Source organism: Triturus cristatus, chromosome 3_2, assembly GCF_964204655.1.
Source record: "Triturus cristatus chromosome 3_2, aTriCri1.1, whole genome shotgun sequence".
NCBI classification, from domain to species: Eukaryota; Metazoa; Chordata; class Amphibia; order Caudata; family Salamandridae; genus Triturus; species Triturus cristatus.
Window position 1 is genome coordinate 819290868 of NC_140584.1, and position 16595 is coordinate 819307462.

The following is a 16595-nucleotide window of genomic DNA, read 5'->3' on the forward strand; positions in this document are numbered from 1 at the left end:
AAGAAAATGAGAAGCATAATCCTCGCCTCCTTGTCCTTAATAGAATTGAAAATTCTTGTCACGAATGTTTGCAAATTTTTAATTATGTTACTTAGCTTTTCTTTAGGTTGTCTTTTGTGTCTTTTAGTATTTACATTTTCCTTTGTTTTATATAAGGGAGATGTGTTATATTTCCTATTCACTTGCATTCACTTGTTATGGTTTAGGTTAGGTTCTGGTTCCATTGGAACACTGGATGATAAGGTTCTGTCCAAGGGATTCAGTTGCACTGATGACTCTGGAGGAACAAGCGGTATGTTGCTGTGCTGCAATTATTATTTAATAAACTGATAACATCTTATCTACAATTTGTTTGGATTCTTACTAGATCTGTATTTTATAGGGATAGCTGCGAGTTAATGCTTTTCTCACAGAAATCCTTTTGTTACTTGTACACATGGCATCTGTCTGGCTCTGAGCTGAGGGGGTGGAGGGTGTAGCCTTCCGGCTCAAGCCTCCGACCCTGAGCTGGGGAACCGGGCTCCAGTCTCGGCGTCGGTTCAGCATCCTGTGATTCTGTGCAAATCACTTAATCTCCCCGCTCCTACCAAAAAATGAATCTGTCCTTGTTTAATGCAACATGAACAAGCTGAAAGCTTGGCGGGTATGCGGCAGCGTGCTTGTTGTGGAATGGCAAGGTTCTATATTGTCTGTCTGCTGACATGAGGTGTATAAGTGCTGCTGCTACCTACGCACTGCTTGCGAGGATTAATTTGTTCAAACTTCATACTTGTCACGTGATAACAGCGTTGCTTCTAAAAGATCACTCCGAAATTGAATCCTCTAATGGGAACAACCCTCCCCGCCTCCTAATGAGAACTACAGTGTCACACCTTGCAAATTCGTTATCACCTAACCATTTTCCTGCAGGGAAATAGTCTGGGGATCGCGTTTATTTAACAGACGGCTGGTAAATAGATATTGCTTGAAGAACGAAGTAAACAGAAGTAAAATATTATGTGAATTTGAAGAAGATCAATAGTTGCCTACTTTTAGTTTCTACTATACTAACTAAGCACTAAACTCCCCAAGATGGCTGCTCGGTATGTTGAGAACTGCTTTTCATTTCTGCCGCTTTCACACGCGCTCCAGTCTCCAACACTAAACACAGAAAAAGGACCGAGGCCAGCGCCTAATTTCCAAAAATACTGTAAAGCGAAAGCAACCTATTCAGTCCGTAAATGCTTACTATTTGAATCATAGGTAGCTTTGCTAGGTGTGTTGTCATTATTTTGTTTTTATGGCAATATTGTGATTTTATTATTAACTATTTATGTAATTGAAAACAATTTAAGTATAAAAATAATTTCATTATCGCATTTTTTACGCGTTTTTCTGTAGTTAAAAAATAATATACTTATAAGAAATACATGAAAATGAAATATAGTTTATCACATTTTTTATACATTGGTTAGCAGGTTTGTGATGATTTTTCATTATCATATTGACGTATTAGGCCGTATCCAGGTCCACTGTGAGGTGGCCACTTTCTTAGTCAAATGAAGTAGGCCGGTTGCGCCATCCATTTTTGTTTGGAAATGGCTGTTTGTATCCTAGATACGGTGTTCAAAATATGGAAGCCTCGGAGAGGAGCCAGGTAAGAGCAATTTATATTTACGAAGCACCCCCTCTGCATCAGCGTAGGATCAAAGTGCCCCCCGGCAACATCGCATGTTAAAGGGATGGCAAACTCTCCTCCATCTATCCTCTCCTTCATTCCTTTCACAGTCTCTTCCCTATCACCTTTCTCTCTCTCTCTCGTCTTACTCATCCTACTCATCCTCGTCTTTTTCCTCTTTTGTCTTCCAACATTCTTAATTCTGGCCCCTTTCTCTTCCTCTTTTCTTGTCAATTTCGGTCATCTTTACCGCCTTTCTTTCTGATCCGTATTTCCTTATTCCATTCTGTCACTTTTTCCACACAGAGCCAGGCTCTATGTGTACGCTGCCTGTGCTTGTAAAATCTGAACAGTCAGCCTTTAAATTAATTTAGGGCGGTGCAGGGCTGGCTGGCCGCCCTCCCGCTCCAGGGCCCCTGTGCCTTTGCACCAGCTGCACCACTGGTAGCTACGCCACTGCCAAGGTCCAGCATAAGTAGCTTATCCAGTGCAGTTACTTGCTTTGCATTCTGGAACCTTTATTCCTAATTTTATATTAGGACAAACAACCACAATTCCTAGAAAGCAAAACGCAGGACTGGATCACTTCTAGCCCTGGAAAAGGCGAGCACTGGTAGTGGTAGTAATTAATGGCTCATACAGGCGCCACCTTAGAAGTGACTGGAAAGGGTGTCCGACTCCTGCCCTCTTCTCTTGTTTGGCAGTTTCAAGGCTTTAGCCATGGTGTTTAGATGTTGTGTTTACTTGTTTGACTGATGCATGTTACCCTTAAACATTTAGTGTATTCTTTCATTCCACCTTTGTTATGCATCCTGAATGTTTGCAGCATGGACCTGATTCAATTTGGTCATTCAGAAAAGTGTTGGCATTGATGGGATCTTTATTCTGTGTTCTTTCAGGAGACCGGGGAGGGACAGCACGTGGTCTTAGTAGGAAATCTGCCTTTTCTGTGCGGTCAGCCTGGATTTTTTGTCTATTGCGGGACTAAATATTTTTGCTGGCTCTATAATTCTGTGCATTTTACCCATGCTATCAAATAAAACAATGTCTTTGCTCCTTCTTTAAATATGGTCGAATTGGCATGCCCCTAACTGATAAATTTAACTTGCCTAGAAATCACTACTAAATTATACAAAATATTCCCAGGACGTGTTAGTTAAATTCCATTAGAGGATTTCAGCACCGTTGTGCTATCCACTACAGTGGCAGTCCAAACATGGCTTCAAATCTACCATTGTAAACTGGCTGTAGCAGTGTAAAAACTTTCATTTGTGCCATCAAAATAAATCCTTTTGACCTGTCAAAACCTTCCTTCTAAATATGAATATGTTACTCCTATGTTGGCCTTGTAGCCCACATGGCAGGGAGTATGGGTTTAAAAGTAGGACATGTAGAAATGTAATGTTAACATATCCTTACAGTGACTGCAACCCAAAGCTATTTTCACTGTGGCATGCCTAACTGTCCTGTGTAGAAAGCCAGAGTACGTTTTGATATACTAATATTGTATCTCGGGACGGGAGCACCTAGACAAATAATTAAAGTGCTATTTTTAATAGTTAATAAAATCCAATAACATTTGGGGCACCCTTGAAATGGAGAGAACAGGATGCCAAGGCAATTCTTGTGTATCCACTGTCTGGTTGCTGAATGACTCTGTTTTTGTCCTACCAGACTTTTGTCTCTGGGTTTACATGTAACCCTTGGGGGCACCCTTGGAAGTAAATTGAACAGGATGCCAGGACCTTTCTTGTGGGCCCATTGTCTGGTTGCTGAAGGGCTCTGCTTTTATCCTACCAAACCTCTGTCTCTGAGCTTATTGGGGGACAGCACCTGCTTCATACTTGATTTTATTGTCAGATGTGGAAGGACACTAGGATTACTAAGAGCACACTCCCCACACAAATCCCTGCCCTCAGAGCCCAAGTTGAGTGTGGCCAAAAACATTCACCATCTAGAAAACACACAAAGTGAGTAGGTTTGGCAGCAGGAACTTTTACCCTGTTGGTTAGAGCATGCTTCAAAGTAATTCCCACAGCCTAACCTGTGGCAGGCATAACTGTGGCACCTCCAGGCACCCACTTGGAAACTTTGTGGAACTGTGGAAGATCAGCAAAGGACTGGACCTGTTGCCTGTAACCTGAGTGGAGCCCTGAAGAACTGGACCTGCTTTTTTTTGCCGGTCAAAGAAGTAGAGAGAAAGGTTCATGAGGGTTATCTCCTTTCAAGCTTGAGGGATACAAAAAGCTAGAAGATGCCTTTTCCTGGATGTACTACCCAGCTGACCACTAATAACTGGACCCTGCTATTGGCCTCTGTCTGGCACCCTGTGAGCCTCTAAGTGCCTCCCATGAGGTCCTGGGTGGTTTCAGAAGTGTACTCCTGTGGTGGATTGGGACTTACAGGATTAGGTCATAAGCTAACTATTTGACCAGTACAAACTCGGTTGGCGTGTCCAACTTTCGCTCCATTGCGGTGAGCCTCAAATTGCACATAGATCCCGGTCTACTACAACCATTGCCACTTTTTTTGCTTTTTGGTGCTATTTCTACATAAAATGTTAAACATTCATACTTTCCAGTTCTTCTTATTAGATTTGTGTCACTATTATGTTCACTACATTTCACTCTGTGTTTTTTTTATTAGTTGGGATTTTTATTGTTTTGCATTTTGATTTTATTACTGTTTTGGGCCTGCATACATATTTTACACATTGCCCTAAGTTAAGCCTGTCTGTTATATGCCATAACTACCAGGGTGTTGCGCTCTGGCCAATTAGTGACTTTGAAGGTTCACCATAACAAGGGTTGTGATTGTTTCTTGAGGTGGGTAATCGCCCACCCCAAATAATCATACAATTTCTTACAGTCTTGATACTCCTTCATGTATTAGCTGCCTACTACACGGTTGACCACACCACCCTGCAGAGCAGGCTATAGTAAAAGGCCAGGTTATCAAGGATGACTGGTGAATGGATTTGATTGTTTTTCCCCAGTCAAAGTCAACTGATATGGATAGTAACTTCTGTCTCATCTTCCCAGAGTGTGCAGTGGTGTATGTCTCAGCGATCCTCCCTCTCTTCTTCTCTTCAACATTTACGTGTACAATGCATGCACATACATAGCCACCACAAGGTGTCAGTCCAGACATGTACAGATAATTTCTAAATACACATCTGCGTAGAAAAGGAAGCATAATAAATAGCATTGCTGTTTTCATTGACCACATAAATATTTTGATTAACAAAAGTTACCTCTGTTTGAATGAATCAAAGACTGAAATCACCATTGTAGGAAGAGAGGCTTGGAATCGTCACCCTTCGCTGACTCTTCAATCTGGCCCCCTGCACATCCTAGCTGTGCAGGTCAGACAACTCGGGATTACTTTGACTGGACTTCAACTTTATCCTTCAAATCAACACAGTGGTCAGAGAAGCTAATTTAAAATTTTCCCTTCAGAAATCGTTATGCTCCTTGAAATCGACCACCGGAAAGAATTTATACATACTCTGGACATGGACAATCTAGACCACTATAACCACTGGAATTATGCAATCGTCCTCTGCATTTTCCACGTAACTATGGATTTGCCACGTAATCCATAATCTGCTGCATAATCTTCAGATTCTAACAAAAAAAATAGTTTCTAGCTCAAATGGTTGAAAAGTTACTAGAAATGCAGCTGCACGTGTTGTGATACAATGTAAGGCCCTTTGCAAAGGTTCACTAGTCACTTTTCTATTGCTTATTGCCATAATTCGGTGTTAAATTGGTACGAGTAAGGCACAACCTATCCCCAGACAGTGTTACAGAGTGTAAAAATAACAAAATAACCAAGAAATGCTATCACAAAATATGCCGCATTGTGCCACATAATTTGTCTTTTCTTGCTGCATGATCTAGTCTACCCTGCTGTATAATTTGACCCCACCCTGCTGCATAATTCCAGTGGCCCTGACTGTAGTTTATTATGCACGTATTCCCATGTTTGAATATTACAGGGCATTAGGATTCCCTACACAGCATTAGTCATGCCACTTGTGATCCAAGAAATTTCAAAAGGCTCTCTGACTTTTCATGATATGTCAATAATTAATCCCCCTGATCGGGTAGTAAATCCTTCGGGATGTTTATTTCAGATTAGTGTTAGTTCTCACTTAGAGTTACATCATGGTGGTGATCCTTGTGACTCTGTGGTGTTTGTCCTTCTTGTTATGCAATAGTCATATTTTCTTCTGCAAAAAATGCAGTTGTGCACTTAACACTACAGGGTGTACTAATGGAAATGCAACGAACATGAAATTTGTGATGCGGTGTGCATCAAATTGAGAAAGGTTGAACATCTAGAGAGAATCCTTGTACTTTTGCAATGGAGGTGGGAAAGTATATATTCATGAAGGTTTCACATTATCTTGGGGTGGTTTGAGATACAAATTAGCAGTTTTTCTTACAAAATCTTTTATCAAATGTCTGACAGAAGGAAACTGCAATGTGATCTTTTCATATTGAAATGTGTTTAATAAGGTTATGTAGATTAATATGTAGTTCTCAAGTGCATAATGTCAGGTGATGAGTTCCACAATATTGGTTTGTCAACTTTGAGAGATTACAGTGCTGAGAGTCTAAGATTGGTCAACTCAGGCTGCCATTGGAGATTATTGTTTCTTCTGGGTTCATGTCAATGAGCTTTGCTAGTTTTTCTGGTTCCTTGAAATCTGTAATTCTCTTTTCTGATATTTTGTTGTCAGACTTATATTATGAAATTATTAACATTGAGGAGTTGTTGCTTTGACTTTGGTGTAATACAATTGGTAGCCATTCCATGCTACATGTTTGAGGTTGTTTCTGCTTTCAGAACTTTGATTGGTTGAGTGCATTCTAAGTAGACCACTTTGTTCCTGCTGTTGTTGACAATCCTGTGACTGCTTTGTAGGTTAAAGTCAATATTTGGTCTTAAATCAAGAAGTTTGGTAGAAAGATTTGAGATATGTACATGTATTCCTTATCATATGCCTCCTGCAGCCCTGTGTTTTTTTAGGTTTTTATTGGCTTTCAGGAATTTAGTGAAGTGGTATTCCCTAACAATTCGGGGGATATCACGGGAGTGGTCCATGCTTTAAACTGCTCTCTTTTTTTGTATGAGGCATTTTAGGTCGAAGCCTACCAGACCGCTAAAGACATCTTGGGTACATTCAGAAAGCTGAGCTAGGAATGCATTCAGCCCGTTTCTTACCATTGGATTTTTGGTTTGTAACTCACATTTTCTGGCGTTATTTGATTTAGGCTGTCCCCTTTAAGTTTGTTCATCCCGTTGCCCAGACTTTGTTTACTCTATTCTTCCATGAACTTGCTTTCTGTAAACAGGCCTTTAAATCTTGTTCTTATTTTGTTACATTTGCTGTGCATTCAAAGACAGAGTTTGAATACCAGGCTCTCTCTTCCAGGGAGCTTGGTGTTTATTTTTCTTTCTCTGACTTCAAAGTGAAAGAATTTCTATGACAATTCTGCTGAGTACCCATGTTAGAGGAGAGAATGTTGGATGTTTTATTTTGCAGCACATTACAAAAAAATTAACTGTGCTCAGTTTTTGTATGGTGCAGAATTACTTTACCTGAGTGGCAAACATGGTTGTGATGCTGAGGAGGGTAAAACTTTGAAAAATGTATTCTCATTGCCTAAGCCGGCAATGGTCCGGCAGTGAGACTTGAATTGTGAATTACCTCATGGGGTATTTTAGCTTGTACGGCCCTACTTCATTTCTGGCAGCGTTTAGGAACAGGAGAGGATTTTAAAATATCACAAGGGTGCAAAAATGAAATTGAGAAGAGCGAATTAATTTGGGCAAAAGAGATTAGAGCTACTATCACAAAGGCGTGTTGTCTGATGAAGGTTAAATTGTGCCCCAACACCTACCTGATTAAAATGGACAAGAGGGAACTTAGGGTGCAGGGGAAAGAAATTTCGCAGGCACAGGATCAAGACTACCTCTTAAATAAAATCTCTGTATATTTTATGGCTACCGCGTGGAAAAACAAACAATGCTTCCCTTATGTCGATAGGTTACCCGACTGTCAATTACAAAGAGAATTATTAAGGTTAAGAATTGGGGTGAACCCCTGCTACACAAACAATTGGGGGAAAGGCTCTATGATAGACAATAAGGGAAAATGCACCTGCAATTTGGGCACCTCATGTCACATTTTACATATATTAATGGACTGTCAGAAGCTTTTAGATATTCGAATACAGTTTTTACGGCCGATTTTTAAGAAGTATGATATTAAAAATAGGACCCAGGCAATTATCCTTGTAACAGAATTGAGCCATTTAGACATAGCCGTTGCCATCGGGAAATATATGCAAAGGGTTAAAGTATTTTTTAATGGTTTTAGAACTGAAATGTAATACAATCTGGTGTATAATATGATTTTCCCGATGTTTTTTACTATGATGTGAGATTTTAGATGTATTTTTTAATGTATTTGTAAAAATGTTTGAGGATCTTCGGTCCAAATAAACGTGAACGTGAACTGTGCTGATGTTTCAGAATATATCAGAATTAGTCCAAATGAAGCAAACATTTTTTGTAATTCTGAAGTGTGGTGGAAACAAATATTTGAATACATTCAAAACTCATCAATACACTAGGTGATGGCATTTGCACACATTGTTTGTGTGCAGTAAAACCCTATTTTGGTGTAAATGCATTGCTCATTTCAATTAAAAATGTGTGTTGGCTGTGCGCTACCACACCATGCATACTTCACACTAGGCCCTTCTGTTCTACGCCACACCAAACATTCTACGAGACTCCACTCCATGACATGCGACTCCACACCCCGCCACTCCACGCCACTTCACTCACTCCACACCACTTGCACCACTCCACTCGCACCACTCCACTCTTCCTCACTCCACTCTTCCTCACTCCACTCTACCCCACTCCACTCTACCCCACTCCACTCTACCCCACTCCACTCTACCCCACTCTACCCCACTCCACTCTACCCCACTCCACTCTACCTCACTCCAATCTACCCCACTCTATTTCAGTATATCCCACTCTACACCACTGTACCTCAACCTACTCCACCCCACTTTGCTACAATCTACTCCAATCTATCCCACTCTAATCCACCCCACTTCATTCTATTATACTCCACCCTAATGTACCCACCCCCACTCCAAACTACTGAACCCCACTCCAATCTACTCCACTCCAATCTACCCAATCCACTGCAATCCGGTCTACCACACGCCACTCAATCTAACCCAATCAACCCCATTCACTCCACTCAAATCTACCCCACTCTGCTCCAATCTACCCTAGTCTACCGCACTCCACCCTACCCAAATCCATCCCTCTCCAATATACCCCAATCCTACCCACTCCACTCGGCTCCACTCCAATCCAATTTAGCCCACTCCATTCCAATTTACCCCACTCCATTCCAATTTACCCCACTCCACTCCAATTTACCCCACTCCACTCCAATCTACCCCACTCCACTCAAAACTAGCCACTCTACTCCAATCTACCCCGCTCCACTACCCTCACTCCACCCAAATCTACCCCACTCCACTTCGCTCCGATCTACCACACTTTACTCTAGTCTGCCCCACTCCACCCAAATCTACCCCACTCCACTTCGCTCCAATCTACCACACTTTACTTTAGTCTGCCCCACTCCACCCCTCTCATATGTACCCCAAATCCAACCCACTCTACTCCAATGTGCCCAACTACACCCCACTCTACCCCATTCTAAACTCCACTGCAATCTATCCAACTCCTCTGCACTCCAATCTACCACACACACCACAATCTACCCCACTCCAATCTACTCCACTCTACCCTACCTAAATCTACTCCACTCAACTTCACTCCAATCTATCACCACTAAAATCGGCCCCACGCCACTCCAATCTAACCCATTCCACCCCAATCTACCCTCCTCCAATCTACCCATCCCCAATCTGCCCCAATCTATCCCACTTCTCCCCTCCCCACTGCAGTCTACCCCACCCTGCCCCACTCCAATCCACACCACTCCAGTATACTCCTATCATCCCTCTTCAGTATACCCCACAACAATCTACCCCTCTCTATTCTAATGTACCCAATCCACCCTAAATTACCTCACTCCACTCCAGTCTACTCCCTATACTCTTCCCCAATCTGTCTCACTCTACTCCAATACACCATCCAATCTATCCAACTCCACCACACCCCACCACCCCATTCTCCCACATTCCATTACACTCTACCCCACTCCAATTCACTCCTCTTCACTCCATTCTATCACGTCATTCAAATCTATCTCACTCCAGTCCAATCTAACCCACTCTAACCCGTTCCCCCACTCAACCCCACTCCAATCTTCCCTACCTCATTCCACCCCAAACTACCCAAATCCAATCTGACTCATCCAATCTGCCCGCTCCAATCTACCCCAATCTGCTCCACTCCAATCTACCCCACCCACCCCATACCACTCTATCAAACTGCACTCCAACCTACCCCACTCCAAACTATCCCACTACTATCTATCCCATCCCAATCTACCCCACTTCACTCCAGTCTACCCTACCATTATCCACCCAATCTACCCCACTGCCTCCTAATCTACCCTTTTCCAATCTACTCCTCTCCAATCTACCCCACTCCACTATCCTCCACTCTTCCCCAATCTGCCCCACTGCACTCCAGTTTACCCCAGTGTATCTCACCCGAACTACCCCACTCCAATCTATCCCACTCCACCCCAATTTAACCCACTTCACCTCAATCCACCCCACTCTACCTCAATCTACCCCACTCCGTTCTTTTCCACTCCATTCTATCCCTCTCCAGTCTACTGCACTCCACCCTTCTCCCCCAATCTAATCCACTAAAATCTACCCCACTCCACCCCAATTCACCTCACGCCACCCCACTCTACCCACCCCACTCTAGTCTACCCTACTCCAATCTATCCATCCTTATTCTACCCCACCCCAATCTACTCTACCCCACTCCACCCTACACAAATCAATCCCAGCCAATACGCCTGCTCCAGTCTCCCCAGCTCCAATCTACTCCAGTCTACCTCACTTCAGTCTACCCCATCCACACCACACCCCTCTCTCCATCTCCACTCCAAACTACTCCACACCAGTCTATACCATCACTCCACTCTACCGACTCCACTCGAGTCTACCCCAATCCACCCCTCTCCACTCTTCCCCAGTCTACCCCACTCCAGGTAGATTAATGCAACCGCCGTATGTGTTGTGTGGAGTTTTTAATGCTAAAGTGGGTGACCCAACTTTAAGAGTCTGGACCGCGATTGCCGATGCTCAGGTAGCAACTCGCGACGTGAGGGGCGGTGAATTGTCCAGTTACCTAGCATCGCATATTTAGTCAACCTAGTTGAAGCATTTTTGGAGGGTGAGTTCCGACAGCCCATTTATAAAGGCCACGGTTGACCCTCTTATCATTGATTATAGCTTTGTGTCTAGATGCCTTTACCCTCTTTGATGGTGGGAGGGTTCAAATGGCTTGGAATGACTTTTTGGTGTGGGGGATTCCTTCCTTCCACTTCAGACCGAGGAAAATCACATTTGTCGCAGGATGTTACAGCTCCCCCTGACAGCTTCCACTTATATTATCCACGTAGAGCTCGACCAACAAGATATCAAGGATAGAATCCACCGTGCTCCTTTGTTGCTTTGGATTGGCATTTGCGTAAACCCACAAGCCAAACTAAGCAGGGATATCATTTTGGATCGTCTAGCCTTAGACAAAGGACGCGCTATCCATTGTCTGAGCGAAGTGTCGGTTACTTTAGAGGCTTTGGAGCTGTCGTCTCCTTTCTGTCGCCTACAGCCCTAAAGAAAAAAGACAAATTATTGGTTAGGCGTTCATATCTCCTGTTGTGCGAGGATAGGAGATTTGCCTTGGGGAGCACTAGCACAGTGTTATACTATTATAGGTTACTCGCCTCTCCCGAGCCAGCCCTTTACCTGTGCCTCGAATTAACTCATTGGGAGCGATCTCTGCTTTTTTCAGTTCAGGGCCAACTCAGTATGGCGTCTTTTGTGCTTTACTGGCCTTTGTTTTAATCTGGGCTGTTCCGCAACTGTCTGCCCATGTGACAACCCTTCTGAACAATCTTTGTTACACTATATGTTTTTTTGTGTTTACTACAAACAGGCATGCATGCACTTTCGTAAGCCCTCGTTAAAAAACCTTGGTTACCGCAGTTGCAACAAAGTGCTACAGCACTTGCAATTGTTAAACACTTCGACCATCTGTCTTAGAATATGCTCTTTTTAAAAGCATAGTTATGAAATCAGGGAAGCACTCCTGGTTTGTAGTATTTTTAAAAAAGACTGTAGCGAGAATTATTCTAAAAGGTGCAGCAGCTGAGCATGAGTTGTCCACTTATGCTGAGGATATATGTAGTTATGAACAAGTCTGAACTTGTGTGAGCTGCGCACTGTTCACCTGGTGTTAAAGCTAACACCTCGTCTTATTCCAAATAATGCTACTCAAACATTGTATTCAAGCAAATTATATGACATTTACTTTACAATGATACATTTGCTGTCGTTTTTTAACAACCATTGGTAGAAAATAAAGTTTTCCAAATTGAATAATACAAAAACCATACATCAATTTTACATAAATTCCATTTTGATGTACAAATATGTTAGTCAATCACATAAATGCTTCTATAGTTTACATGCCCAATGCATTTCGGAACCCAACGGTTCCTTCTTCAGGGGCCAATCTGCAAAAAATAAATGAATAAATATTCCTGTCAGTTTTCACTTTAATGGTGGCTCTGAAAATGTGTGGTATTTGTAGCTAGTTATAAATTCGTACCTGGATGGTCAGAAATTAAAGTGCCTGTGCGTGACGTTCTGAAAAAAACGTAAATGAGAGGTATAATGTACTTGATAGCAATTTGGAGGGTGTATTGTTTATAACCAACGTGGAGGTATTAAGGGCAGTAAGCTTACCTGTGTATGTTGGTTGAGAAGGCACTAAGAAATACCTGAATGATGGTGCCTTCTGGGTTCCGAAATGCATTGGGCATGTAAACTATAGAAGCATTTATGTGATTGACTAACATATTTGTACATCAAAATGGAATTTATGTAAAATTGATGTATGTTTTTTGTATTATTCAATTTGGAAAACTTTATTTTCTACCAATGGTTGTTAAAAAACGACAGAAAATGTATCATTGTAAAGTAAATGTCATATGATTTGCTTGAATACAATGTTTGAGTAGCATTATTTGGAATAAGACGAGGTGTTAGCTTTAACACCTTTTTAAAAGCAGCCATCAGAACAAGGAGGACGTTGGAGGGCTCGTACCCCTGCTCTTTTTATCCATTTACAATTTTTATTACTTCTTTTAGTGGTTTTAACATCAACATTTTAGTCGTTTTAATTACTAGTTAGAGAATATTATATATTTTTCGATTAAGTATTCTGTTGAACTATAGATTCTTGATTTTATTGATGCTGGAATTGTGGTCACTTCTTTTTACATAACGTTGTTTTTTGTTTGCTGTGCAATGCTGTATTTATCGTGTGTGTTTTTGTGGCCTGCCAGGCTGAATAAACTATCATTGAAATTGAAATATCTCACACCACTCTACCCCAATCTACCCTACTTCTATCTGCCCCTCTCTAATCTACTCCACTCAGCTCCTCTCCAATCTACCCCACTCCATCCCAATCTACACCAATTCAAACTACCACTGTAATCTAACAAACTTTCCCACTACAATCTACCCCAATCCACCCCACTCTACCCCACCCCACTCTACCCCACCCCACTCCACTCCACGCCAATCTACCACACTTCAGTCTACACCACCTGACTAGCTTTTAGCCATGCTGAACAGCAGCCACACTGGTGTACAACATGACTAAAACACATTGCCAAAGCCAACAGCTCTCGCACAGATGACAGCTATTGGCTTTGCTAATGCGTGTTGTTAACTGCAATTAATGTTTCATCCATGCTCTAGAGTTGTAGTAGTGTCGAAGTAAAGAATGGCTTTGGTGCCCTGGCTGAAGCCAAGATGGTGTTTAGATTTGTCTTGTCTTGTTGCTGAGATAATGGCTTTTGAATGTTCTACGATTGTAATTGCGGCTTTGGATAGAGGGTCACAGCAGGGTGGTTTCGGATCTGGCACAGTTGGTCTTCATGTCTTCGGTTGTCAGTGGGACTAAATGTAACATAAAAGAAAAGGAGCACACTAGTGGTGTTACACAGTAAGTTCTGAGAGATTTTATGTCATACACCTACAAATATATTGTTATATTTTGGCCTCTCTTTGGTGTTGAGCTCTGTACTCTGCTTTCTCTCTAAGTAATATAGGGTGTTGGATGGATCAAGCCATCAGCTCTGCTGTCTTATATATTTGACCCCTCTAGAGATAATTTTAACTGATAGTGAACTCTAGTCTGAGAACTTTTACAGCTGCTGTACATTAGCACTGAGATGTGGTCCTTATTAAAGCAAGTTATTATTGTGTGATGAGGCTCTAAATAACTGCCGGCATTTGAATTTTCCATCGGTCTTTGAAGGTATTCCTTCTGTAACTCTTTTTTTGACATATTATTAGGCAAGCATTCCACTGGTTTTATTGTAAGTTATACCACCCCAACAGAATCACACCCTCTCTAATAGTGTTCCTTGCCACACATTGAATATGGGAAACTAGTCTGCATTTTCCCTGTCATGTACAGTCGCTGTATGCAATTTGTGTGACATCTTTTCCATAATCTGCTACTGATCACTGATAAAGTACCATCTTGTTATTTAGTTAAATCAGCTTTTACATTAGTGCAGTTGCTTTGATTTACATACCTGTTGTTGCTAAACTAATAGCACGTTCACTTTTCATCATTTTACACTTCTGATCTTTGTTTGGCACATCTCTTCGCAACATAATCAGCTCAGTGTTTCATAAGGAATTATATCAGGCTGCAGACATTTATTACCAATATGTTACCATCTATTACTTTTGACGTCATTATCCCTGTTTTCCTGAAATATAATCTTCATTTTGAGTTTATAACAATAATGTGAATTAAAATAGGTGCACGTAAATGTAGTTGTTGAATGTAGGTGCTGCTCCCTTGTGGTTTGTGGCTACACCATAGCTCACAGATGTCCTCTGGGATCGGCGACAAGTATTGGTATTCTTTCATTCAAAACAGGTCTGAAGGCCTGCTTGGCACTGTTGCGCCTCTGTCTTCTTCACTTAGTGTGGAGGCAGGCTTAGAAACTGGACATGCTGCAGAGTTAGGACACCATCTCTAACCTGGTAGTTTCATCACCTGCGTGCTGTGAGCAACATGCTTCTGTGTGCACAACATTGTGTGTCTGCCAGGCTACCATTTGGTATTTGTTGAATTGCCCTAATCTTCGTTTCTGTTGTTCCATTTGGTACACCAATATTATAATCTTGTTGCACAATATTTCACATTGACTTGTTCATTAAGATACCAGGAAACAATTATTTGTTTTGATGTTTATTATTACATTTTTTATAAAGTATTTTATTCTTTTTCAGAGTTCTAAAACATACCTGTAAACAAATCGAGCAGAACAATGTAAAGGCAAACAGCGACGACCACAGTCATAGAACAATAGAAGGATCCACATCTCATTTCCATAAGCCCAAAGTGTTCCCACCATATGCCCCATATTTTTACAATGTTTCTGTGGGCAGCCACAAGCTGCGTGCAGTGGCTCCTACATCTTTGAACACCAATTCATGGCATTCTGCCAATTATGCAAATCAGGGGCAGTCTTTGTAGTCCAATTTCATGCTTCCTTAAGGGGTTGCCAAAACCCACCAAGTATCTCTCAGACCTCCTGCCGCCCAACTCTTCAAGTACACCCAGGACCACAATCTGAGGCGAACAATCTATCGGCCTACCAACACATCTGACAAGACTCCCAGAAGTTGGGACCAATATTGCTGTATTATGGGGCACAGCCAAATCACATAACAGAAATCTGTGTTATCTGCACCGCATCTATGGCAAGCTGGTGTTGGCAGTTTACCTGCTTTCCAAAGCTGCTCTTGCGTCAAACAGGTCATATGAAGAACACTTACTTGGATCATGTGAAGCCAGGAGGAGATGTCCAACTCCTGTGGTGCCGTAAGTGCTTCTCTCCATTCCCCATCCTCCAAGACACCCATCCAGGCATCACAGCGAGTGCGGACGGCCAGGAATAAGTCAGGGGAGTTGATGACCAGGTAACAGTAGACCAGGGAGACTCCCCCCTGTCCCAGAGGTAACTTAAGGATCTTAACCTCCATAGTGGTAAACGGGAAGACCTCTGTCAGAGCGGGCTGATGATAAGACAAGGCATGGTGATTCTGCAGGTAGCAGAAGAACTGGGTGTGGTGTAGGTGGAAGTCGGCCTGAAACTCAGAGAAGGGGCGTATATTAGAACCCTGCCACACATAACGTAGATGAGAAATGCCAATCGAATCCCACCATCCAAACACTTCCAGGTTTGCCACATGCTGAAGTAGAGTGCCTCTCCTCATCCCCTCCCCCCTTGCCCACCAGCCAGTCCATATTGTAGCTGCTCACCAGATCCGAAGAACCACCCCAGTGAGGTTCGGTAGAGCTTGGGGAATCGGGGAACCGATATAAGTGGTACGTAATTGTCTCCCATGACCTGAGTGAGAGTTCCGCTCGATATGCTGGGTCCTCACACATCCCATAAAGTCAGTCATTCAGGACCACCAATTGTGAGGCCCAATAATAGAGCTATAGGCCGGCTGCCGCCAGACCCCCAGCTAAGGTGGACTGCACGCATTTGCTAAATGCTATACTTGTGACCCGATGGTTCCATAAAAAGTGAAGTATAATGGCTTGAACAGAGCGACACCACGTCCTGGGGATGCTG

The 16595-nt window shown here is 42.4% G+C and overlaps 1 protein-coding gene across 1 annotated transcript in view; it reads left to right on the forward strand.

Annotated features, from left to right (window-relative positions):
• Positions 1–1542: 1542 nt before the first annotated feature.
• The window catches only part of TMEM237 (transmembrane protein 237), a 215265-nt gene continuing 200212 nt past the window's right edge, over positions 1543–16595 (forward strand). The window contains exon 1 of the mRNA XM_085648985.1: positions 1543–1636. Coding sequence (XP_085505111.1) covers positions 1578–1636 — 59 coding nt within the window. The 5' untranslated portion in view covers positions 1543–1577. The remainder of the gene's footprint in view (positions 1637–16595) is intronic.